Here is a 27267-nt window from a genome sequence, read left to right as displayed (position 1 = left end):
GATGGCATGAGAAGTAGAGTTGTTATGTTATGTTGTTATGTAGAAAACACTGGTGAGACTGCACTTGGAGTATTGTGTTCAGTGTTAATTGAACTGCTAATGGAAAGACAGTATTAGACTGGAAATAGTGCAGAGAATACTCCCTTTGTGAGGACTTTGATAGATCATGCAGTGAAATCCTTACAAGCAATAATTGCATATGGAAGCAGGGTTTCCACCGAAACTGTAACTTTAGTTGACCTACTATTCATTACTGTGCAGAGTTCATGATTACTAGAGTTGAACCCTCTTTGTTTCAGTGTGTAATTTGGCTGGCAATGAAGAGTGTAATAAACAAAGTGAGATAAACTGCTAGGGCTCTTCTAATCCCTTGAGCCAATTGCAGTTGCATTAGTCACTACCCTCTGAGTGAAGAAGCTTCCCCTCATGTTTCCCTTAATCATTTCACCTTTCACCCTTAATTGTCTCACCCAATCTCAGTAGAAAAAGCTAGCTTGCATTTACCCCATCTATGCCCCTCATAATGTATACCTCTATCAAATCTCACCAAAAATCTTCTATGTCCTAGGGAATAAAGTTCTAACCTATCCAATCTTTCCTTATAAATCAGTCCCAGCAACATTTTTGTAAATTTTCTCTGCATTCTTTCAATTTTATTTACATCTTTCCTGTAGGTAGCTGACAAAAACTGCTTACAATACTTCCAACAAAGCCTCACCAATGTCTTCTTCAACTTCAACATAACATCCCAACTCCTGTACACAATACTTTACTCTATGAAAGCCTGAAAGATTTCTTTACCACCCTAGCCAGAACCAACAGGCCCCGGGACAGCTTCTTCCACCAGGCCATCAGACTGATTAATTCACACCGATGCAATTGTATTTCTATGTTATATTGACTGTCCTGTTGTACATACTATTCATCACAAATTACTATAAATTACACATTGCACATTTAGACAGAGATGTAACGTAAAGAGTTTTACTCCTCGTATAAAAGGATGTAAGTAATAAAGTAAATTCAATTCAATTCAAACCTGAGACGCCACTTGCAATGAATTATAGATCTGTATTCCCAGATCCCTTTGTTTTACCGCACTATGAAATTTATCAAAAGAGGAGCTGACATATTCTTGAAGTAAGTTATTGATGTATTATTACTGAGATTTAATTCATATTACATTTTATCCCCACACAGGTTATTGTAATGGATGGGGAGGCTCACATGTTGTTACATTTGATGGTCAGTATTACAGTTATGAGGGAAGCTGCAGCTATGTTCTTGTGGAAGAAACAAGTCCATCCCTTCAAAATTTTGGTGTTTACATTGACAATTACTACTGTGACACTCAAGACAGTCTTACCTGTCAGCGTGGTATTACTGTGAAATTTGAAAATCTTAACATACAGGTCACGAATATCAATACAAATGGAATTCAAAATCTGGTAACTATCATTATTTTGATTTTCCTGTGTTGAGCAAGGTTGGCTGATATAATGCAGAGATATAGTTGAGTATCAGATATTGTATTAATGGCAATATGAATGGGAGCACAAGCAAATATTCCAAATTTAAAAAAGTTAATTTTAAGTATTAATGGAAAAACAGGACTAATCAGGGTCTGAATATCAAGAGCATGGTGGCAAAACTAAGTGCATAATGTTTTCACTTGCAAAGCAGAAATAGCCATACATTCATTTAAAAAACTACAGGTAGAAAAAACGGATAATGGATAAAATGAAGACACTTAAAAAAACTAGCAGTATTGCTGTATCAGTCGATCAGTCAAGTAGACAAGATTCATTCTTGGCTGCTGAAGTTGGTAAGAATGGAAATTATGAAGACATCTGATCTTCCTTAAAAAGATTAATTTTGCAAATGTGAAACTATATAAAAAAGGAAAAAGGAATATAACTAGTAGCCAGCAGGATAACTTCAATGGTTATTGATGTATTTTTCAATTAATCTGTACAAAATAAAATGGTATTTGAAAAAAAAGCATAAAAATCACATGCTATAGTTAAAGGCAAATAGTCCTTAATTTAGTTAAAGTGATGGAGAATAGTGCTGTTGCTGTGAAAATGGATATTTAACAGGCTTTTGATAAGCATTATGTAATAAACCTATTTGAAAAACTAAGGTCCGTGGTATTGTAAGCTATGTGGTATAGACCAGGAACAGAAAGAGCTGTGAAGAGAAACTTCTTGAAGGAAGAAGTTTGCCTGGGCTTTCTAATCTCAGATTTGCAGAATAATTTCAAAAGGACTGAACTTGATAAACCACTGACTCTGATGTACATCACAATTGCAATCTAACTGCATCTATTAAATTGCATAAAACTGGGATCGCAATCCCAAATACTGATCGGAAGCAGTGCCTTGTGCATGCTGATATATAATGCCATCATAAAGTGGAATGGAGTGGGGTCAGAATAAGTCACATCTATTAAATATCTGAAAAAATGTTTATTGGCCTGTAAAGTTAAACCCCTGACCCATAGTAGTTAAAAGGCTTAGATTAACTGGCAACACATATTTAAATTTAATCTTATAGGTGAAACAAAAAGAGAATTATTACACTGAGCCAATAAGTAAACCACTTGCATTAAACGGGCATGAGAGAAGCTGGGACTTTCTTCTAATGGCTGTGAAGGTTAAGGCTTTTGTTGAGACTGTTAGAAAACTTTAATAAGGAGAAGAAGGTCCGAGTGATACAAGAGTTACCATGCAGGCAGAGGTTCAAGGTATCAATTTATGACTCTAAGAGATAATTGTTCTGCTTATAAACTCTCCTCAGGCTTCCAGCTGGGTACAGATTTCAATTTTAACTGATGTTTCAATGACAATCTTTGCCATCTTTATCAGGGATGATGCCTCAGCATGTCTAGTCAGGTGGTATATACCCCCATTGTCCATCTCTCCTGATTGGTTAGTACTCATCCAATCAGGTTTCCACTGTACCATCTTGTCTACAATTGAATTCCAGTTCTTACTTAGAGTGAGACCTTCATGTTTGTTTTAATTCTTTTTTCTAGTTTTATTTCAATGGTTTCCTTCACCAGATGGTCCCAAAAGCCATTGGCGCAGCACAGTAGTTTTGTGCTGAAGTTAATCCTAGGGCTATTGCGAATACAATGTTCCGCTACCGCCAATTTCTCTGAGTAACCCAAACGGATACATCTCCTGTGCTCCTTGATGCAGGTTTCCACTGTGTGCCCCATCTGGCTGGTACACGCTGCTCCGCATTCACAAGGAATCCTGTAAACACCAGCCATCCTGAGTCCCAGGTCATCTCTGACCTGCATAAGCTGTGATTTGAGCTTCCTTACGGGTTGTGAATGGCATTAATCCAGTATTTCTTCAGGATCCTGGCGATCATTCCAGAAACTGTGGAAATATGGGAAAGACAGGTGGTAGTGATGGATTCCTCCTTGCCGTTAGGTTTCCTGGTTTTTCTGTTGTCCCTTTTAAAAGCACAATTGATTTCCTTCACCCTGTAGCCATTCTGTAGGAATGTTGCACATAATCATCTTATTTCCTTGTGGAAACTGTCCGGGTCCAAAATAGTTTTTGCACGGTTAACCAAAGTAGTGGCAAAACTACTGTACTGTGCCAATGGCTTTTAGGACCAAGGATGAAGTAAACCATTGAAGTGAAACTAGAGGAAAAGAAATTGAACAAAGATAAGGTCTTGATCTAAGTAAGAACTGGAATTAGATTGCAAACAAAGTGGGCAGCAGAAACCTAATTGGATGAGGACTAACCAATCTGGAGGGATAGATGACAGGGGTATAAATACCACTGGACTAGACATGCCTAGGCATCATCCCTAATGAAGATGGCAGAGTTTGTCATCAAAATGTTGGTTAAAATTGATACCTGTGCCCGGCTGGAAGCCCAAGAAGAGTTTATTCATCATATATGCAAGGAAAGCACTAGATTTTTTTTAACTGTTCTGATTCTTCTGAAATTTCTGAAACTTTGCTTTGTTATGCAGGTAACGATTAATGGAAGTATTGTGTCACTTCCGTACTTAAGAGATAACGTGAGGATCTTCAGGTCGGGCATTAACATAATGGTTCATATTCCCAAAATAAAAGCTCTCATCACCTCCAGTGGTTTAGCTTTTGCAATTAAACTTCCAAGTGAACTATTTGGAAATAAAACACAGGGGCATTGTGGTAAGGATGAAGATTGTTTCACAGACTCTTTAAGTAAAGCATTTAGAATAAGAATTTAAGAAATAGAAATTATTTACAGCTGATATTTTACCTCAACCACACAATTATCCCTTCATTCTAAGAATCTATTGAGCTCTGTCTTTTAGTAATTTCAGCTACTGAGACATCTAGATTCCCTACCTTCTGGGTAAAGAGTGCCCCTCCCATCAATGTATTAAATGCTTAATTCTGTTATTCTGAGACTGTGAGCCCTAGCTTTGGACTCCCAGCAGTGGAAACCTTCGTACTTTGTCTATCCTGTACCCAACATCACTTTAGCAAGTTTTAATGAGACCAAAGCTTACTTTTTTGAACAAAAGTACAGGTCTAATCTGCCTAATATCTCCTCACGTGACCTACCCACTGCTCAGGAATTAATCAGGGAACATTTAGCAGACTCACTCAACAGATTTGTCCACAGAATATCTATGGCAAAGAGTCAACAGTCGATGTTTTGGACCAAGACCCGAGACCCTTCCAGCCCAAAAAGTCGACTGTTTACTCTTTTCCATAGATGCTGCCTGGTCTGCTGAGTTCCTCCAGCATTTTGTGTGTTTTGGTTGGATTTCTAGCATCTGCAGACTTAATTGTGTTCAAATCTATCCATGGTATTCCAGTATACTAATACAATAGAAAAAAACTATTCTTTCAAGTTGAATATGCCATGTGAGGTGTTTATCTTCCTCATAATTAGAAAGAAAAGAAAACTAATATGGCTAATATCGATTACCTCTTGCATTGCTAAAGACTGATATTGACAAAAACTCACAAATAAGTAAATTATCTTCCCTTGAATCAGATGAATGATGTGCAACACCAGTAGTTGAATACATAACTGAATCTAAATACATTCCCTTCTAAATGGAAGCAGGCATTTCACAAGAATTTTGAGGAATAAATACTTGAATTGCTAACTCATGAAGGATATAGTGTTGGCAAATGAGATTAATGTACATGGGTACATAACATTTGTTGTGAAGAGTCTGAAGAGTCTGTTTCTATTATACTTATTTTTGCAATTAGACAAGGCATTAGTGAGTAACGCACTCAGTTTTGGTGGCCATCATAAATGGAAAAGAATGCAGAGAAGATTTATAAGGAAGCTGATGGGACTTGAGGACCTGAGTTACAGGGCAACTGGTTAGGAAAGGACTTTATTTCTTGGAATGAAGAATAGTGGGTGATCTTATAGAGATGTATAAAATCATGATAGGTACAGATAGGATAAATGCATATAGTCTTTTATTTATAGGGAAGGGAAACTGAAAACTAGAGGATATAGGTTTAAGATGAGAGAGGAAAAATTTAAAAGGAATCTGAGCGGTGACTTCTTCGTGCAGAGAATGGTGAGTGAATGAAATTAGCTGCCAGATGATGACGTTGTGCCAGGTATAGTAATAACTTTTAAAAGTTAAGGGAAAGTATTTAATTGGAAGAAGAGGAATTATGATGCTTTTAGACAGGAATTGGGGAGCATAAACTGGGAACAGATTTACTCAGGAAAATGCACAACAGAAATGTTGAAGTTGTTTAGAGAGAACTTGCAGGAGGTTCTGGGTGTTGTTTTTTCCCCATTGAAGTGAGAAAAGAATGATAAGGGGTAGGAACCATGGTTGACAAGCAATGTGGAACATCTAGTCAAGAGGCAGAAAGAAGCTTACTTAACATTTAGAAAGCAAGGATCAGACAGAGCTCTAAAGAGTTACAAGATGGCCAGGAAGGAGCAGGAGAATGGACGTTGGAGAAATAGAAGCAGGTATGTGAAGTTTTTGTTGGGTAGGATAAGGAAAAGCCCAAAATGTTCTACAGATATGTGAAGAACAAGAGGATGGCCAGATTGAGGATTGGACCACTCAGAGATAGAGGAGTCTGGAGTCAGAGGAGCTACAGGAGGTCATTAGTAAATTGCTTACTTCAGCATTCATCAGTGAGAGGGACATTGGCACATGTGAGGTCACTGTAAACAGGCTGATATGCTTGAACATGTCAATGTTAAGAAAGAGCATGTGCTGGAATTTTTGTGAAACATTAGAATAAATAGGACCCTGAAGCCAGACAGGATATACACTAGGTTTTTAGGGGGTGTGATGGGAGAGACTGCTGTGTTTTTCAACGATGATCTTTGTGACACACTGGTCACAGGAGCAGTACTAGATGAAAAGAGGGTGGCAAATTTTACTCCTTTGTTCAAGAAATGGAATAGGGGATAAGAGCCGTGAGTCTTACTTAAATGCTGGGAAAATTATTGGAGTAGATTCTTAGAAAAAAAATTTACTGGCATTTGGAGAAGCATAGTCTGATAAGAGACAGCACGGCTTTGTGAGGGGCAGGTCTTGTCTCATGAGCCTGATTGAATACTTCAAGGATATAACAAAGCACAATGATGAAGGTAGAAGTGTGGATGTGCTGTATATCAACTTGAGGCAGGCATTTGATAAGGTTCCCAGTGGCAGGCTAATTCAAAAAATCAAGAGGCATGGGATTCAGGGAAGCTTGACTGTATGGATACAGAATTAGTTTGCTCATAGAAAGCAGAGGGTGGTAGTGGGGGGGGGGGAGGTATTCTGCTTGGAGACTGATGACCAGTGGTGTTCCACGAGGATCTGTTCACCTACCACCCCGTGAGCCTCCACAACCAGTATGTCATTGTCTGAAATTACTGCCACCTTCAATGGGACCCTACCATCAAATACACCTCTTTCCACACTCTGCACTTTCCACTATGAGCTGTGATTCCCTTATCCATTCTTTCCTCCCCACTCATCACTGTCCAAGCAGAATAAGTGCTACGCCTACTCATTCACCTCCTCCCTCGCCTCCATTCAGGACCCCAAACAATCTCTCCAGATGAGGGAACACTTTACACCTTCGCTCCATCCACAAAAAGTAGGATTTTGTAACGACCAACAATTTTAATTCTCGTCCCCATTCTTATGCTGGCATGTCAGTTCATTCCCTCCTCTACTGCTATGATGCGGCCACTTTCAGGCTGAAGAAGCAACACCTCATATTCCACCTAGGTAGTCTCCAACTGGATGGCATGAACATCAACTTCTCCCCTTCCCTTTTCTTCAATTCCCCACTCTGCCCCCTTACTTTTTCTCTTTTCTTCACTCACCTATCATGGACCCCTGGTGCCCCTCTTCCTTCCCTTTCTCCATTGGTTCACTCTCATATCCTTCTTCTCTAGCTGTTTACTTTTTCCACCTATCATCTCACAGCTTTTTCTTTCATCCCCCTTCCCCATCCACCTGGCTTCACCTATTCACCATCGAGCTTGTACTCTTTCCCTTCCTCACCTTCTTACTGGCCTCTTCCCCCTTCCTTTCCAGACCTGAAGAAGGGTCTCAGTCCAAAATGTTGACTGTTTATACATTTCCATAGATAAGACCATAAGATATAGCAGCAGAATTAAGCCATTTGTCTTATCAAATCTGCTCTACCATTTTGTCATGGCTGATCCATTTTCCCTCTCAGCTCCAAACTCCTGCCTTTTCCCCGTGTCCCTTCATCCTCTTCCTAATTAAGCAACTATTAACACCTGCCTTAAATATATCCAATGACTTGGCCTCCACAGCTGACTGTGGAAACAAATTCTGCAGATTCACCATCCCCTAGCTAAAGAAGTGCATCCTCTATTCTGAAAGGATGCCACTCTATTCTGAGGCTGTGTCCTCTGGTCTTGCTCCCCCACATAGAAAACATCCTCCCCACATCCACTCTATCGAGGCCTTTCAGAATTCGAAAGGATTCATTGAGATCCCCCTTCATTCTGAGTTCCTCTGAGGTGGTGCATGACCTGCTGAGTTCCTCCAGCATTTTGTGTGTGTTGCTTTAGATTTCTGGCAACTACAGAATCTTTTTTATTCATACTAAATTATAAACACCAGAGACTGCAGATGCTATTATTTGGTACAAACAAAAATGAACTGCTGGAGGAACTCAGCAAGTCAGGGAGCATCTATGGTGGGAAATGGACAGTCAACATTGTGAATTGAGACCCTTCATCTGGTCTCAAAGATAGAGTGGAGGCAGTTGGTATAAAGTGGTGAGGGGAAGGGATGAAACATGAGCTAGATACATCTATTTTTTCCAGCTCCTGCCTTAACCCACTTGCTCAGCTTGTTATACTGGAAATTACCCCTGGTCTTTCAACCCAGATAAAGGTTCTTGACCTGAAATGTCACTGTCCACTTCCTTCGCAGATGCTGCTGACCACTGGTTTCATCCAGCAATCCTCTCTGAACAGTCACCCCTTGCTGCAACAGCATAGATCCTACAGAACTTCCCTTACTTGTATCACTAAAAAGAAACTCAAGTAGCCCTATGTAGGTCTTTTCAATGGATGAAGTAAATAATGTTCATACATTCACAGAAAGTTACTAGAATAGGCTGTGAACACATTCAACTGTGTAGTAACAAGTCTCAAATAGTCATGAGATTGATGAGATATATGAGATATATGACTGGATACAAAGATACATTCTTATATTTTCAATCAGAGCAGCCATACTGGAATTAAAATATATAAAGACCTTTAAAGCCATGGAGCATATGTTAGTTGTAATACACTGTTTACATATTTTGTGTAAGATGTATGTGATAATATTGATAAAATAATGTTTGCTGAACATCTGTTTTCTTAGGAACGTGTAATAATATTCAGAATGATGACTGTATGCTGCCCAGTGGACAGGTAGTATCCTCCTGTTCTGAAATGGTTGATTACTGGCAAAACAAAGATCCCAGTAAGCCGGGCTGTAATGGACCATCCACACCACTGACCACAGCACCACCTCAAGTGACAATCCTTCCTCAAGCAACTCAACAACCTTGCAAATCCAACTCTCTTTGCAAGCTCATTACAAGCAAGTAAGAAACTATTCGATTGTCAATATTTCAGGTTACATCAGCTCTGAGTTTTTGGTTGGTCAGGGAATTAAATAAATTGTCAAAACTTGTTAATGCAACTGTATAGATGATTACGATAATCCATGTTTGAAGAGGTAATTCTTTGAGACGGGACAGGGAAAAATTAGATGAAGTGGGTGTCTTATTATGTGTGTATAATATATATAGTTGTCTCTCTCGGGGTCCAAGGAAGACTACATCGTGCAGGGTGGCAGTGTTTTTTTTTAAGAGGCCGAGTTGCAAACCCGACATCAACTCAGCACAGTTGGAGAGCACACTCGGGGGTGGCCTGTCACCAGATCGAACTCCGGAACCTCCGTTCTTGAGCCCAACACTGATCTCACTGCACCGCCAGCTGACCTTGTTACACAATGTAACCAGTGCGTGAAAGATATTAAAGTGGAAAAGCTTTGCACAGCGACAATCCCACTCTCTCGGCCTCAGAAGCAGGTGTGAAAAATAAAGAATTTAAAAAATCATAATAGTGGGAATATCTACAAGGTAACCAAACAACTTGTCTTGACTCTAAGAACATAAAAGTATACGAAACAGAATGAGCAGTAGGCAATTCAGCCCTTCCAGGTCAGAGGTTGAGAATGGAGGCTGAAGGTGAGGCTGTCAGCTCTTTAATGAGTTCAGTTCAGCACTTGACCAGATGCAATCATCTACAAAGCTAGAATATGATGCACAAATTAGGAAGTGGGCTTTCTCAGAAGAAATGTGGAAGCACCGGGAATAACATATTTGTTCAGTGGAAGTTAGAGCAGGATTTTGTTTGGGACAAATGGAAATCCATGCTCTATGACCTATGAATTATAGAGGACAGTGTAGGTGAAACTTTACTCTTTACCTATTACTGTTTTCATACCAAGAATAATAGTTTTTAATTATTTTTTTCAAACATTCATAATTTTCATTATTTCTAGGCTATTTGAAAAATGCCATGCCTTTGTTCTACCAGACTCCTACTACCAGGCATGCGTGCATGATGAGTGCCTGACAACAAGTACCTCGGTAGTGTGTGCAAGTTTGCAGACTTATGCAACTACATGTATGGCTCACGGTATTTGCATCGACTGGAGAAATTACACACATGGAGAATGTCGTAAGTATTCTCCGTACATCAGGCAGAGCCAATAGGTCGAAAGGTCCAAATTAGTATTGATATTTCAGTCACACCTTCATCAAGTCCTATCATTATCTCCTCCTGCTTCTTTCTCTGTTTATCAAAATTCCCAGTTAATGCATTAGTGCTGTCTACCTCAACTGTCCTTTGTAACAGTGAATTCTCACACACTGGATAAAAAAGCCTCTTTGGATCACCTACCAGGTGATTACCTTATATTCATTGTTAAATTTATAAACATTTGAACCTAGCCATTTCCAATACCAACAACATATCTAACATCAGTGATCTCTGGTGATTATTGACAAGCATCATGGGAGCAGTTAGGAAGGGTTTAAACTAATTTGGCAGGGGGCTGGGAACTGGAATGATAGAACGGGGGGGGGGAGAAAACAGAAATAAATTTAAGATAGTGAACAGTCAAGATATCAGAGAAGACAGGCAGGTGATGGGGCAAATTTGCAGCCATTGGGTTGACTTGCAGTGCAATAAAGTTGCAGAGCAATCAAAGCACAAAGAAACAAATACTGGACTTAAGGTGTTATACTTAAATGCACGCAGCATAAGGAATATGTTGGATGATCTTGTCATACAGCTACAGGTTGGCAGGTATGATATTGTGGCCATCACTGGGATGTGGCTAAAGGATGCATGTTTCTGGGAGCTGAACGTCCAAGGATACACAGTGTATCGGAAGGATAGGCAGGTAGGCAGAGGGGGTGGCGTGGCTTTATTGGTAAGAAATGATATTAAATCATTAGAAAGAGGTGACATAGGATTGAAAGGTGCAGAATCTTTATGGGTTGAGCTTTCAACCCATAAAGGACCCTGACCCTCAGGGGTAAAAGGACCCTGACCCAAAAGGGTAAAAGGACCCTGATGGCAGTTATATACAGGCCTCCTAACAGCTGCAGTGATGTGGACTACAAATTACAACAGGAAATAGAAAAGGCTTGCCAGAAGGGCAGTGTTATGATAATTGTGGGGGATTTTAACATGCGAGTGGATTGGGAAAATCAGGTCGGCATTGGATCTCAACAGAGAGAATTTGTAGAATGTCTATGAGATGGCTTTTTAGAACAGCTTGTTGTTGAGCCCACTAGAGGATTGGTTGTACTGGATTGGGTTTTGTGTAATGAACCAGAGGTGATTAGAGAGATTGAGGTGAAGGAACCCTTAGGAGAGAGTGATCATAACATGACTGAGTCCACTGTGAAATTTGAGAAAGAGAAGCTGAAATCCGATGTTTCGGTATTGTCAGTGGAGTAAAGGAAATTACAGTGGCATGAGAGAGGAACTGGCCAAAGTTGACTGGAAAAGGGACACTAGCGGGAAGGATGGCAGAGCAGCAGTGGCTGGAGTTTATTCGAGAAGTGAGGAAGATACGAGACAGATATAGTCCGAAAAAGAAGAAATTTTCAAATGGAAAAAGGATGCAACCATGGCTGACAAGAGAAGTCAAAGTCAAAGTAAAAGCAAAGGAGAGGGCATAACAAGGAAGCAAAAATTAGTGGGAAGACAGAGGATTGGGAAGTTTTTAAAAGCTTACTAAAGGAAACTAAGAAGGCCATTAAGAGGGAAAAGATGAACTATGAAAGGAAGCTAGCAAATAATATCAAAGAGGATACTAAAAGCTTTTTCAAGTATACAAAGAGTAAAAGACAGGTGAGAGTAGATATAGGACCGATAGAAAAAGATAGGACCGATAGAAAAAGATGTTGGAGAAATCAGCATCAGCAGTATACCGGACACTCTAGGATGTCAGGGAGAGAAGTGTGTGCAGTCACAGTTATGACAGAGAAAGTACTCAGGAAGCTGATAAGGGTAGATAAATCTCCCGGACCAGATGGACTGCACCCTCGTGTTCTGAAGGAAGTAGCTATGGAGATTGCGGAGGCATGAGCAATGATCTTTCAAAAGTCAATAGATTTCTGGCATGGTTCCGGAGGACTGGAAGATTGCAAATGTCACTCCGCTATTTAAGAAGGGGGCAAGGAAACAAAAAGGAAATTGTAGACCTGCTAGCTTGACATCGGTGGTTGGGAAGTTGTTGGATTTGATTGTCAAGGATGAGGTTAAGGAGTACCTGGAGGCATATGACAAGATAGGCAGAACTCAGCAAAGTTTCCTTAAAGGAAAATTCTGAGGAAATTACAAGTAGGCTAGACAAGGGAGATGCAGTAGATGTGTGTATTTGGATTTTCAGAAGGCCTTTGACAAGGTGCCGCACTTGAGGCTGCTAAACAAGATAAAAGCACATGGAATTATGGGAAAGTTACATATGTGGATAGAGCGTTGGCTGATTGGCAGGAAACAGAGAGTGGGAATAAAGGAATCCCATTCTGGTTGGCTGCTGGTTATCAGTGGTGTTCCACAGGGGTCCATGTTGGGGCCACTTCTTTTTACGTTGTATATCAATGATTTGGATTATGGAATAGATGGCTTTGTGGCTAATTTTGCTGATGATACAAAGGTAAGTGGAGGAAAACAGAGGAAACAGAGAGTCTGCAGAGAGATTTGGATAGATTGGGGGAATGGGCAAAGAGTGGCAAATGCATTACAATGTTGGAAAGTGTACGGTCATGCACTTTGGTAGAGGAAATAAATGACTATTATTTAAATGGGGAGAGAATTCAAAGTTCTGAGATGCAACGGGACTTGGGAGTCCTCGTGCAGGATACCCTTAAGGTTAACCTCCAGGTTGAGTCGGTGGTGAAGGCGGCGAATGCAATGTTGGCATTCATTTCTAGAGGAATAGAGTATAGGAGCAGGAATGTGATGTTGAGGCTCTATAAGGCACTGGTAAGACCTCACTTGGAGTACTGAGTGCAGTTTTAACTATATAACCATATAACAATTACAGCACAGAAGCAGGCCATCTCGCCACTTCTAGTCTGTGCTGAACACTTACTCTCACCTAGTCCCACCAACCTGCACTCAGCCCATAACCCTCCATTCCTTTCCTGTCCACATACCTATCCAATTCTTTTTTAAAATGACAATATCGAACCTACCTCTACCACTTCTACTGGAAGTTCGTTCCACACAGCTACCACTCTCTGAGTAAAGCAGTTCCCCTTTGTGTTACCCCTAAACTTTTGCCCCCTAACTCTCAACTCACGTTCTCCTCTTTGAATCTCCACTACTCTCAATGGAAAAAGCCTATCCATGCCAACACTATCTACCCCCCTCATAATATTAAATACCTCTATCAAGTCCCCCCTCAACTGCCTATGCTCCAAAGAATAAAGACCTAACTTATTTAATGTTTCTCTGTAACTTGGGTGCTGAAACCCAGGTAACATTCTAATAAATCTCCTCTGTACGCTCTCTATTTTGTTGATATCTTTCCTATAATTTGGTGACCAGAACTGTACACAATACTCCAAAATTGGCCTCACCAATGCCTTGTACAATTTTAACATTACATCCCAACTCCTGTACTCAATGCTCTGATTTATAAAGGCCAGCATACCAAAAGCTTTCTTCACCACGCTATCCACATGTGATTCCATCTTTAGGGAACTATCCAAAATTCTTCCTAGACCACTCTGTACTACTGCATTCCTCAATGCCCTACCATTTACCATGTATGTCCTATTTTGATTAGTCCTACCAAAATGTAGCACCTCACACTTATCAGAATTAAAATCCATCTGCCATCTTTCAACCCACTCTTCTAACTGGCCTAAATCTCTCTGCAAGCTTTGAAAACCTACTTCATTATCCACAACGCCACCTATCTTAGTATCATTTGCATACTGACTAATCCAATTTGCCACCCCCTCATCCAGATCATTAATGTATATGACAAACAACATTGGACCCAGTACAGATCCCTGAGGCACACCACTAGTCACTGGCCTCCAACCTGACAATCAGTTATCCACCACTACTCTCTGGCAATACCTAACAATTGAATCTTCCTAACTAAACTTCCGCGTGGAACCTTGTCAAAGGCCTTACTGAAGTCCATATAGACAACATCCACTGCTTTACTCTCGTCAACTTTCCTAGTAACCTCTTCAAAAAAAATTCAATAAGATTTGTCAAACATGACCTTCCATGCACAAATCCAAGTTGACTGTTTCTAATCAGACCCTGTCTATCCAGATAATTATATATACCATCTCTAAGAATACTTTCCATTAATTTACCCACCACTGACGTCAAACTTATAGGCCGATAATTGCTCTTAGAACCCTTTTTAAACAATGGAACCACATGAGCAATACACCAATCCTCTGGCATCATCCCCGTTTCTAATGACATTTGAAATATTTCTGTCAGAGCCCCTGCTATTTCTACACCAACTTCCCTCAAGATCCTAGGGAATATCTTGTCAGGTCCTGGAGACTTATCCACTTTTATATTCTTTAAAAGCACCTGTATTCCTCTTCTTTAATCATCATAGTTTCCATAACTACCCTACTTGTTTCCCTTACCTTACACAATTCAATATCCTTCTACTTAGTGAATACCGAAGAAAATAAATTGTTCAAAATCTCCCCCATCTCTTTTGGCTCTGCACGTAGCCGTCCACTCTGATCCTCTAAGGGACCAATTTTATCCCTCATTATCCTTTTGCTATTAACATAACTGTAGAAACCCTTTGGATTTATTTTCACCTTACTTGCCAAAGCAACCTCTTATCTTCTTTTAGCTTTTAGTTTTGGGCTCCTTATTTAAGAAAGAATGTGCTGACATTGGAGAGGGTTCAGAGAAGATTCACTAGAATGATTCCAGGAATGAGATGGTTAACATACGAGGAATGTTTGACTGCTCTTGGACTGTAATCCTTGGAGTTTAGAAGAATGAGGGGTGACCTCATAGAAACATTTTGAATTTTGAAAGGAATGGACAGAATGGATGTGGGAAAGTTGTTTCCCATGGTGGGGGGGGGGTCTAGTACGAGAGGGCATGACTTAAGGATTGAAGGGCGCCCATTCAGAACAGAGATGCGAAGGAATTTTTTCAGCCAGAGGGTGGTGAATCTGTGGAATTTGCCACAGGCGGCAGTGGAGGCCAAGTCACTGGGTGTACTTAAGGCAGAGATTGATAGGTATCTAAGTAGCCAGGGCATCAAAGGTTATGGTGAGAATGCTGGGGAGTGGGTCTAAATGGGAGGACGGATCAGCTCATGATAAAATGGCAGAGCAGATTCGATGGGCCAAGTGGCCAATTTCTGCTCCTTTGTCTTATGGTCTTAAGGTAAGATCTCATATAGAAAGAAGTTGGGGAGCCAATCATAGCAAAAGATGAGTTCTCAAACACTTTAGCAATTGAAATAATTTTACTATTTTGTAAATTTACTTGTTTCCAACAATCAAGATTAAAAGAAGAACTACGTTTGTGAGTTTTTAGAGACCGGATAAGCTGGGTTAGTTATCCTTGGAGCAGAAGAACCTGAGAAAACTTGAGTGAGATTTATAAAATCTTGAGGGGCAACACTGGTAGATACTGGGAAACTTTTCCGTAGAGCAGAGATAGCTAAACCAAGAGGAGGTGGGATTAGGAAGAGGTCTAAAGGAGACTTGAGGATGACTTTTTTTCTCCAACAGTGTGGTTACAATCCAGATGGCAGCACATTTAGGAAATATTTATGCAAGCATTTGGGTTACTGAAGTGTGGAAGGCTACTGGCCAAGGGCTAATAAATGCTATTTGGATAATTAGGGTCACAAGAAACAGTCGATCATGAAATTTGTATCAACAAACAATCTGCTGGGGAAACTCAAAAGGTTGTGCAACATCTATGGTTGGAAAGCAATTGTTAACAATGCAGGATGTTGTCCTGTAAGATGCTGCTTCCCTGCCTTGGAAAAACAACACACAATTAAGGATCCTTCTCACTCCATCATTCAGTGCTGATCTCTCAAATTGCCTTGTTAAAGACTTGCACTTCATGAGTTTACTTGTTCTGGGCTTCCCTTGTATCTACAACACTGTATTTATGCATTTAGTTTTATTTTATTTTTACTACCTCAATGTACTATTGAAGTCAAGGTCTGCCTGAATGCACTCAGACAAAAAGTTACTTACTTTATTTCGACACCTGTGATGATACAAAACTGAAACTATAAGACATAGGAGCAGAATTAGCCCATTCATCCTATTGCGTCTGCTCCACCATTCCACCATTGACTAAGTTATTACACCTTTCAGCCTCACTCTCCTGTCTTCTCCCCATAATCTTTGATGCCCTTACTAATTGAGAACTTATCAATATCCGTTTTAAATATAGCCAATGATCTAGATTCCATAACTGACTATCGCAATGAATTCCACATATTCACCACTCTCTGGTTAAAGAAATTCCTCCTCATTTCCATTCTAAAGCAACATTCTTGTACTCTGAGGCTGTGCCCTTTGGTCCTGGACTCTCCCATTATACGAAAAATCCTCTCCATGACCACTCAGTCTAGGCCTTTGTTTAGGTTTTAATATGATGCCCCTGTATTCTTCCAAACTGTAGTGAGCACAGGTCCAAAACCATCAAGCACTCTTCATTAGTCAATCCTTCATTTCCAGGATTGCTCTCATGAACTCTTTGGACCCTTTCCAATGCCAGCACATCATTTTTAACCTTTACATACTGTTCGTGTCAAATTTGACCCATTTTGATATTTAACAGCAGTAAAAACACCCTAAATGCCATTTTTAACTGAAATTTGATGACTGAAATAAGGTGACCCAAAATGCGCAAAAATGAAAATATTTAAAAATTTTATACTTTTGTACAGGTGCTACAACTTTTTGTACATTGAGGCTGTTCTGGGACAAATTTGACCCGTATCTATTGAAATGGAGTTTAGTTAGGAAGATTCAGTCGCGAGGTATACATGGTGTGGTAGCAAATTGGATTAGACATTGGCTCAATGGAAGAAGCCAGAGAGTGGTAGTAGAGGATTGCTACTCTGAGTGGAGGCCTGTGACTAGTGGTGTGCCACAGGGTTCAGTGCTGGGTCCATTGCTATTTGTCACTTATATCAATGATCTGGATAATAATGTGGCAAATTGGATCAGCAAATTTGCTTATGATACAAAGATTGGAGGTGTAGTGGACAGTGAGGAAGGTTTTCAAAGCTTGCAAAGGGATTTGGACCAGTTGGAGGAATGGGCTGAAAAATGGCAGATAGAGTTTAATGCGGACATGTGTGAGGTATTGCACTTCGGAAGGTCAAACCAAGGTAGAACATACAAGGTAGGACACTGAGTAGTGCAGTAGAACAGAGGGATCTGGGAGTACAGATACATAATTCCCTAAAAGTGGCATCACAAGTCATAAAGAGAGCTTTTGGTACATTGGCCTTTATAAATCAAAGTATTGAGTATAAGTGTTGGAATGTAATGGTGAGGTTGTATAAGACATTGGTGAGACCGAATTTGGAGTATTGTGTACAGTTTTGGTCACATAATTACAGGAAGGTTATTAATAAGGTTGAAAGAGTGCAGAGAAGGTTTATAAGGATGTTGTCGGGACTTGAGGAACTGAGTTACAGAGAAAGGTTGAACAGGTTAGGACTTTATTCCCTGGAGCGTAGGAGAATGAGGGGTGATTTGATAGAGGTGTATAAAATTGTGATGGGTATAGATAGAGTGAATGCAAGGAGGCTTTTTCCACTGAGGCTAGGGGAGAAAAAACAGTGGGACTAGGCAGAAAAATGTTTCGGCACAGCCAAGAAGGGCCAAAAGGCCTGTTTCTGTGGTGTGATGTTCTATGGTTCTAGATCTCTGAAACATTAATTAAGGAATAATCACACATTTATTAATGTCAGATAGGCTACTTATACATTCTAAATAGATCTGTGGTTCAAAATTTGGTATAGACACTTGTTATAAAGGGATTCTTGTGCCAAGTCAAAATTGACCCGGACCATACTGTGAAGGTATTGAATATGAACAGTATGTAAGGGTTAAGATAAGGAACGCAAAACTGCTCACAATACTTCAAGTGCCTTATAAAGCCTCAGCATTACATCCTTGCTTGGAATGAGCTTCCTGTAGAAGTAGTAGAGGCCAGTTCAGTTGTGTCATTTAAGGTAAAATTGGATTGGTCTATGGACAGGAAAGGAGTGGAGGGTTATGGGCTGAGTGTGGGTAGGTGGAACTAGGTGAGATTAAGGGTTCGGCATGGACTAGGAGGGCCAAGATGGCCTGTTTCCGTGCTGTGATTGTTATATGGTTATATTTTAGTCCTCATGAAATGAATGTTAGCATTGTATTTGCCTTCCTTACCACTGGGATTTGCAATTTAACCTTCAGGGAATCCTGCATGAGGGTCCCCAAGTCTCTTTGCACCTCTGATTTTTGAATTTGCTCCCATTTAGAAAATAGTCTAAGCCTTTATTCCTTCATCCAAAATACATGACTATACACTTCTCTACATTGTATGACATTTGCCACTTCATGTCCATTCTCCTAGTCTGCCTAAATCTTTCTGCATACTCCATGCTTTTTCAACACTACCTGCCACTTGATACCTCTGCATACTTTAATATCAATACTTCTAGAACCAAAGCAGCTTCAAGACTCTTCTGGAGAGAAGTACTAATTAACCTAGAATTGTCTCCTGATCTCTTGGGTTCATTCACTTCAGCAGAGCAACTATGTTTGCATGCAGATTACCTGGTAGTTCTGTTCAATGAGAGATCCACAGGCAAAGTGGCTGGTTAAACATCTGTCTTGTTACAATATGCCAAATTCTGGTTAAATTAGCCTGTGATTTCATAAAAAGAAAAAAATGGCTTGGTTTTAATTTCAAAAACATATATTCTGTTTCATTGTTTTAATCTTTTAACTTCTACTAATTTTTCTAATAGTCTGACAAGAATTTTTTTTTTGAATATAGCTTTTGATTGTCCTTCAAACAAGATTTACAAAGCATGTGGGATCTTTGAAAAGGAACATACTTGCAGTTCAAGGTAAGTTATGATCATACTGTTCTCAAAACTAAATGTATTGGTAATTACAAACAAGAGAAAATCTGCAGATGTTGGAAATCCAAGCAACACACAGGGTGCTCTGACCTGTGAGCAATACAGTGACAGTTTCCTCCTGTCACCAGACAACATCCTAAGCTCTGGCACTGTCTGTGCAAAGCTGCACACAGTCCTTGTGGCTGGGTGGATTTCCTCTGACAAACAAGAGAAAATCTGCTGATGCTGGAAATCCAAGAAACACACACAATGTTGGAGGAACTCAGCAGGGCAGGCAGCATCTATGGAAAAGAGTACAGTTGACATTTCAGGCTGAGACTCTTCAACCTTTTATGTGTTGTGTGTATGTGTAATTAAGTAGTTTTAATATATTTAAAGTATTTATACTCAACAGATGGGATTACTGTTTGGTATTAATATACATATGTGTATGCTTTTAAGCTATTCAGATTGGACTGGTCTTAACTTATCAGAAGGATGTTTTTGCTCACCGGGTACTATCCTATTCAGCCCTGACTCCAACCTTTGTGTTGATAAATGTGGTAAATATTGTAACTTTTTAATTTCTTTGAATATTTAGCTTATTATTTTTTCTACTCCCAAAATCAAAATCTTTCAATTTAAGGAATCTTTTCAAATTTATGTAAGAGACCGTATGTTTGCTTTTACAGGATGCCTCGGACCTGATGGGTTACCCAAAGAGGTATGTATTTGTTATGTTTGTTCTTTAACAAATACAAACTTTGTGTGGGTTTAAGCTGGGTGGTTGGGATCTGTCTGTCCCGAAGGACAATGGGTGACAATGATTGTCATCACAAACCTGGGCGGAAGGTATGGAGATCCTGAGATGCCCAGTCGTCAAGATCCTCCCCTCGGCTTCATCAGTGTAATCCAAAGGAAAGCTTATGAAGCAATACATTTGGCACCAGCTTGGCTGCAGGAGCTGCAGAAGGATGTTCAATGTTGTCCAGTTGCCTTAGGGGCTCCACTCCAGACCTGCTCCCATAGACCTTGTCTCTCCTGAGGCTGCCCACAAGGCAGTGGGGCTATTTACCCATAGCTATGGATCTGGTTCATGAGCACCAGGCCAGGTCCACGTGCCAGTGGGCTTGTGTGCTACGTGTGCAGGGTCCAGACCTCCTCCACATCCTCTAGTTCAGCCTGAGTCTGGAAAAGATTTCAGTTTCCATGTGTCACCAGTGAGGAGGGACTGCATAAGGCTTGCTGTTGGAGAGAGAGAGACTTACATATTCAGCTCTCCTTTTCGCAAGACTGCTAGCCAGTGGTGGAAACTGAAAGTACATCACAACAACCATTTTGACGCCATAATTAACACACATTTATTCACAGGACACTACAATCATGGCTTTTAGTTGCACACTTTACAGTGCACTCCCAGTTCACTTTTGCACACTGGGAAATGACGTACTTTACTATGTACACATCTTACCTCTTTAAAGTTAACAAACACAATACTGTGCCCTCAACTTGTAAAAAACAATAATGCTTTCTAATGAAGATATTTACATTAACTTCAATTGTAATGAGCAAATGAGTCCTGTTTTCACCTAGCCACTCTCAATCCAACTCTGTGGTGGTTTAATGATCCTGATTGGAGTGCTATCTGTTTCCACAGATGTCTTGTTTTCACTTGCTGCATTAATACCAGTGTCCTTTTGAGAACTCTGTGTTCATTTCTTTCATATCCCTCAGCCAAGATCCTATCTGTTCATCTCAGTTCTTGTTCTTCCCTTATGACCATAATTCACTCCACATGCCTCATAATGGAGCCCTGGACTACATCCATGTTCCAACTGATTCTGTCTCAATTGACAGAGCTCCTTCTGTGTATCAAAGATAACAACTCCTCCTGTTGGTTTGTGTTGAGCTGATGCTATTGTTCTGACCTTTGCGTCTGTGTGGTCTTCCAACTTTCCTTTTTATTCTTAGAACCATAGAACATTACAGCACAGAAACAGGCCTTTTGGCCCTTCTTGGCTGTGCCAAAACATTTTTCTGCCTAGTCCCACTGACCTGCACCTGGGCCATATCCCTCCAAACCCCTCTCATCCATATACCTGTCCAAGTTTTTCTTTAAATGTCAAAACTGAGCCCGCATTCACCACTTCATCTGGCAGCTCATTCCACACTCCCACCACTCTGTGTGAAGAAGACCCCCTAATGTTCCCTTTAAACTTACCCCCCTTCACCCTTAACACATGACCTCTGGTTTTTTTCTCCCCTAGCCTCAGTGGAAAAAGCCTGCTTGCATGCATTCTATCTATACCCATCTTCCTCTTCAACTTCAGAGAGGATTGTGGAGATATTTTTTATTTCCAGTCTTTAACGCGGAAGTCGAAGGGAGACAGATTATGAACCAAAACTGCATGATGTGGAAGCAAGATTAATTACTTCATCATCATGATCACTCTGTTCACCACTGGCATTCTGTCATGTTGGTGTAGCTGGTACAGATGTCCATGGAAGATGGAGGTCTTGTCCTGTTCTTGCGTAATCTCTCCAGATCTTTCATGAATGCTGTTACAAGTTTCTTGATTTACATCAGGTTAGCATCTGAGCCCCTCAAAGATATCTGCATAGTGAGTGAGGTGTGATCATCTTTGGTCTGTGAAGCCACAGTTGAATAGGCTGAGCTTATCACATGCACTGAGACCTATTATTGGCTGTACTTGCTTTTCAATGATCAGTAACTGAGCCTATAGGTGCTGTGCCTTGTGCAGCCCCCTTTTACTGGAATGTTCTCTCCAGTATAGCCAGTCATTTTTAATTTAACTGAATAAATCTTGCTCTTTACTTTGAGAGCCTTGTAATCATCCATGGACAACAGATTCACCTGGGATTTAATGTCAAGCTTGAAATGGAATTATTGTCTCATTCATAGTCACTGGAACAATCTATTCTGTCTAGAATCTACAAAAACTTCCTCAATTTCCACATCAACACTGTGCACCTTCCTCTTGGGAGCCTCAGCTTTGCAGTACTTTGCAAAATGAATCTTCTTTCCACACTTATATACATAAGCAGGGCACGTCTTTGGAATGTGATTACCTCCACATTTACTGCATTTGCTCTTTGAGTCTGCCGCTTTGCTTTGCTGTTGCTTTGGAAACACCATGTGCTCTGCCCCTCTGATTTCACAGCATGTGCTGTAGTTTCTGCTCTGTGCAGCTCCTTAGCTTGTGCTTGTGTGGTTTTCACCACAGAGTTTTCTAATGTTAAATCTTTTTCTTGGATTAAACTTTTTTTGAGCCCATTATCTGGGATTCCACAAACTATTTTGCCTCTGGCTAGTGAGTCTCTCAAATCTCCGAACTCATAGGACTTACTCAGTGTGTAAAGCTCAGCTAAGTATTGGTCAACACTAACACCTTGTTTCTGGTCACAGGAAAAAGATTTATATCTTTCAAATCTGACATTTTAACTTGGGACAAAATACTCCTCAAATTTTGTCATCAGTGTCCAATATCAAGGCTGTCTCATCAAATTGAAAGCTAGTGTAGATATACAAAAAAACTTTGTCAATTACATGCAGAAAAATAGACGTTTTTAATCTTTCCTCTGCACCTCCAGCTCTACTGGCCACTAAACATATATTTGCTGTTTCCAGTTATCATTTAGGATGGCAGTAAACTGCATAGGTGCGGGAGGACTTAGCTTATCCATTGAGGGAATTTTTCAGGCTTCTCTCACCTCAGTCTCTTGATGAACTTTGAGACAACGTGCTCTCTTGCTGGCAGCTTCTCTCCAGTGGAACCTAGCATCTCTTTCTTAGTTGCTCGTGATATTCAGTTTCACCTCATATTTAGATCTCATGCCAACTTCTGACACCATGTTCTGTTTGTTCTTCAATGAAGACAAAGTTTGTGTGGGTTTAAGGTGTTACGTATCCCGTAACTGGATAACTTACCAGCAAAGATAGAGAGGTCTGTTGAAGTCTGTTGTCACTATTTTCAAACGTTTTTATTTATAAAGGGACACAAAAGTAGGGTTAATACATACATTCAGATAGTGCATATCGTCAACATTCAATCTAAAGCGCGGGTATAGTAATAATCATCATTAAGAAGCGAGCTCTTCTGGTGTCTAGGGGTTAATAGATTGTCCGTTGGAAATATAAAAGTCACTCTGAAAGTCTGCAGGCCTCAGCCCTTTGAAAAATCGCTGGGTTTTGCGTAGGGCGACAGAGAGAGAGAGATTGGGGGGAGAAGAGAAAGAACTTGCCGAGTCTTGATGAATCTTCCGTGAAATCGGAGGAGCGTTGGTTTCCTCTCCCCGATGTTAGTTAAAAGCGGTTTTCTGTGATTCCAGCCACAAATTCCAATCCCGGAATCTAACGCACGTGGCTTCCTTCAGAATGGCTTCTCGCTGCTGCGGGATCACTCTCTCATGTCTTCTGGGTGCGTCTGAGGGGCTGTCCCCCTGAGACTCTCCTTTATACTTCCTCACGGGGTCGCAGGTGTCAATCAGGTTGGGATGATGCAATCTCTCTCTCCACCAGCGCACCTTGCCCGAGGGCTTTTCACGTGGTCTCCATGAGACAATAGTCGCTGTTGTCTTTATTCTGTATCCCTGGTGGTACCTGCAATTTGGCACCTCTCTCTCTCTCTCTCTCCGACTGGGTCTACTGACCTCCCCCCCCTTTCGACGGGTGCTCTTGCGATTCTCACAAAGGAGAGGGCTGGGATCATAACACCTCCCCTCTTAAAAAACGTTTTTACCAGCGGTTAAAACGGAGTGGTCCACAGTCTTGCAGGAGTTTTGAATCTAACACAATACACAAGTTCTTCTTTTCACAAAATACTACCGTTATACATTCAAGTCAGTATCTAAATAGTTAACGATTACAGTGTCCCCTTCTTTAATATCTTAACATTGCGAACTGTACATCAGACTTCAATTCAATAACCACCTATTTATTTTTTTTCCAAGGAGGTGTGACCTTAGCTTAGGTGCATTTACAAAAGTTTACGCGAATACTAATCGTTTCAGTCGTTTAACTTAACCAGCAGGTCACCAAAGGGCTGTCTTTATTACTCACAGGCTTTGGAGTAAACCCGTTCAACCTGCCTGGCAGTCTAACAATGGCATCTCCAGTAACCATCACCTCTTTTTCGGCAAGCCCCCCCCCCCCCCGTGGGGAACTTGAATAATTTTTCGTGGTGAACTCCCACCAGCCTCGTTCATCAGGGTTATTTTTGCAACACCATGCCCCAAACTTAGACCCCTTTCACCCAATTCTTCGATTTTACCCAGGTGGCTGGCCCTTTTATCAGTCCCCTTCAGGCTATTGGTGTTTGATTCGAACTCTCCGCTCAAGTAGCCTGTCGAAGGCAGCCTTTTCACATCCCATCCTGGCATAACAATAGAGTGGGGGGGCCCCGCTATTCCCCGGCTCACTCTGTGAGCGATCTGCCAGGTTTAAGATTTCTTCCTTCGATCTGGAAACTACAGGCTTTTCGTTTCCTTCGCCAACAATCCTCACCCCCCCATTCTTAAATTCTGCATTAACTTTGAACACTCCTTCGAGTACAGACGCCGGGGAGCTCACACTTTCCCCGGTTACCAAGGTTAACCCTTTTCCCACTGAACCGAGTCCATCTGACCCACAAGGACGGCCGCCCCGTTCCACTGGGTCAGATACCTCAGACTTCTGAGCTCCGTTACTAGGTTCAGCCCCTCGGGCAACCCCATCTCGGACACACTCAAACGGGACATTGGCCTCTTCCAGGCTTTCAACACCCGTACCTTTTTCAAATTCTAACCTCCCCCAATCCTCCCAGTTACTCTCTGGGCAGATCCCACCCGGGGAAGGCGCAACCCTGCGAGCTGAAACAACCTCCTCGGCCTTTTCAGCAGACTCCTTCGAGGCAAGGGTATCCTTTCCATCTAGGACTGCCCTCCTCTCGTTATCGGTAACACCTTTAGAACTCTCAAGTTCTTCAAACAATTCTGCCAAACCAGACAGATCATCCATGTCCAACTCTGGACCTTTCAACAGCTTTATCTGTTTCTCATCTTTATCTCCTACCTTTAGGACCTTTCTCTTCGCTAAAGGCAGATCTATCTCCTCTCCCTTACCCTCTTTCACTTTACTACTCTTCGTCTTATCACCCTCGAAACCCTCATGGCACAGGGTCGGCAAAGACGTCTCGGCCAAATCAAAACTGGCCAGATTTAAACTGCTCTCGTTCACAGCTCTCTCTCTCGACAGGCTGCGAGTGACCGCACCGGTGAGATGGTCCTTGGGCGCTAGGGACGGGGCCACCGTACTCGCCGGTCGCCAGGTCGGCAGCATGGCTGACCAAACCTTACCCCCTGCTAAGTCGTTTCCCAGCAGCATGTCCACGTCAGCTCTCGGGAATTCTGAGGGCACCCCTATTTCAACTGATCCATACACCAGCTCACAATCCAGAATGACCTTATATAAGGGCACCATTTCTATCTGTTTATTTATTCCTTCCACCTTTACCATGCCCGTTTCCCGACCAAATTCTAGTACCTTACGGCTAACCAGGGATAATTCAGAGCCCGTATCCCTCCAGATTCGTACGGAAACTGGTGTGTCTCCCTCCGTCACAGACACGGTTCCGTGTGACAGACAACTCTGAGAGCCCTCTAGTACTCTGTCTACCCTCGGCTCTCTGGTCGATTTGCTGATTACCACGGCACACCCGATAGGGACTGTGGATTTCCCTCTTCCTATCTCCTTCCTCGGAGCAAAGCATCGAGATGCAATGTGCCCCTCCTTTCCACAATTAAAACAGGTCAAACCCGGAGCCCTCTGGCCGTCTTGCTTTTCCCCCTCAACCTTACCTCTAGCTCCCGGTGGGACCTCTGCCTCACTCGTCGGACTTTCTCGATCGTTCCCACGGTCTCTCTGGGGACCTTTATTCGAGGGAGTCTTTGTCTTGTGGGTTAGGGCATATTCGTCCGCCAACCTGGCAAATTCTGAAATGGACTTATCCGGCTTCTCATTCAAATACACCCGGATCTCCTCCGGAACACAACTTTTAAATTCCTTAATCAAAAACAACTCCCTGAGACACCCATAATCCTCGCCCACTCTTTCCGCGGTGCACCAACAGTCCAAGAGCACCCCCTTCACATGGGCTAACTCGGTATACATTTGATTCCACCCTTTCCTTAAATTTCTAAACTTTTGTCTATAGGCCTCAGATACCAATTCGTAAGTCCGGAGAATTACCTTTTTTACCTCATCATAATTCTCCGCTACTCCCTCCTCCAGGGACAAGGCCGCATATGCTCGTTGGGCCTTCCCCTTTAACACACTTTGTAACAACGCCACCCACTGCTCTTTTGGCCACTTCTGATTTACTGCCACCATTTCAAAAAGCAAGAAATAGCTAGCGACATCTGTCTCCTCGAACGGGGGCACCAATCTCAACTCCCTACTAACATTAAACCGCTCTGCTTGGTCTAACCCTTGATCTCTTCGTTCGTTCTTCATCTTCTCAATTTCCTGGTAATGTTGCCTCTGTTTCTTTCTCAGCCCGTTCCTTCTCTTTCTCGGCCCGTTCCCTCTCTTTCTCGGCCCGCTCCCTCTCTTCCTCTTCTGCTTCTAGCTTCTTTAGGTTAATTTCATGCTGCCTGCCTTTCCCTCTCTCTCTCTCTCTCTCAGCCGCTTCCAGCTCTTTTAACTTAATTTCATGTTCCAACTTCAATTTCTCCACCTCTAACTGAACCGTCCCACTTGATGGTATCTCTTCAGGGATATCTCCCAATACCTCAGCTTCAAACACCTTCTTCCCAATGTAATACTGGGTTATGGCCCTTCGTACCTCCCGCTTTTTCATGGATGACCTCACTTCTGTGAAGTTCAACCCCTTCGCCAAATTTAACAAGTCTGATTTGGTGGCCACCTCTAACACCGTCGGGTTTTCCATAAATTCCCCCACGTCCATCTTTGCTGGTTTCCCGTCTGGCTACCCGCGTAACCAGATTCAAGTTTTTTTTGATTTACAAGCCCGATTCACTGGCCTCCCAATTTGGTGTCAAATCCCGGACGAGAAACCCAATTGTTATGTATCC

The 27267-nt window shown here is 41.5% G+C and overlaps 1 protein-coding gene across 1 annotated transcript in view; it reads left to right on the top strand.

Annotated features, from left to right (window-relative positions):
• Nucleotides 1–27267, top strand: part of LOC132397523 (mucin-2-like) — a 232308-nt gene that overhangs the window by 122972 nt on the left and 82069 nt on the right. The window contains exons 29-35 of the mRNA XM_059976354.1: nucleotides 1201–1448; nucleotides 4000–4183; nucleotides 8869–9094; nucleotides 10060–10238; nucleotides 19110–19182; nucleotides 19639–19739; nucleotides 19869–19900. Of these exons, the coding sequence (XP_059832337.1) occupies nucleotides 1201–1448; nucleotides 4000–4183; nucleotides 8869–9094; nucleotides 10060–10238; nucleotides 19110–19182; nucleotides 19639–19739; nucleotides 19869–19900 (1043 nt within the window). The remainder of the gene's footprint in view (nucleotides 1–1200; nucleotides 1449–3999; nucleotides 4184–8868; nucleotides 9095–10059; nucleotides 10239–19109; nucleotides 19183–19638; nucleotides 19740–19868; nucleotides 19901–27267) is intronic.

The sequence above is a fragment of the Hypanus sabinus genome, chromosome 7 (genome assembly GCF_030144855.1).
Source record: "Hypanus sabinus isolate sHypSab1 chromosome 7, sHypSab1.hap1, whole genome shotgun sequence".
Lineage (NCBI taxonomy): Eukaryota > Metazoa > Chordata > Chondrichthyes > Myliobatiformes > Dasyatidae > Hypanus > Hypanus sabinus.
The sequence above is the reverse complement of the archived record's forward strand: the minus strand, read 5'-3'. Positions and strand labels throughout refer to the sequence as shown.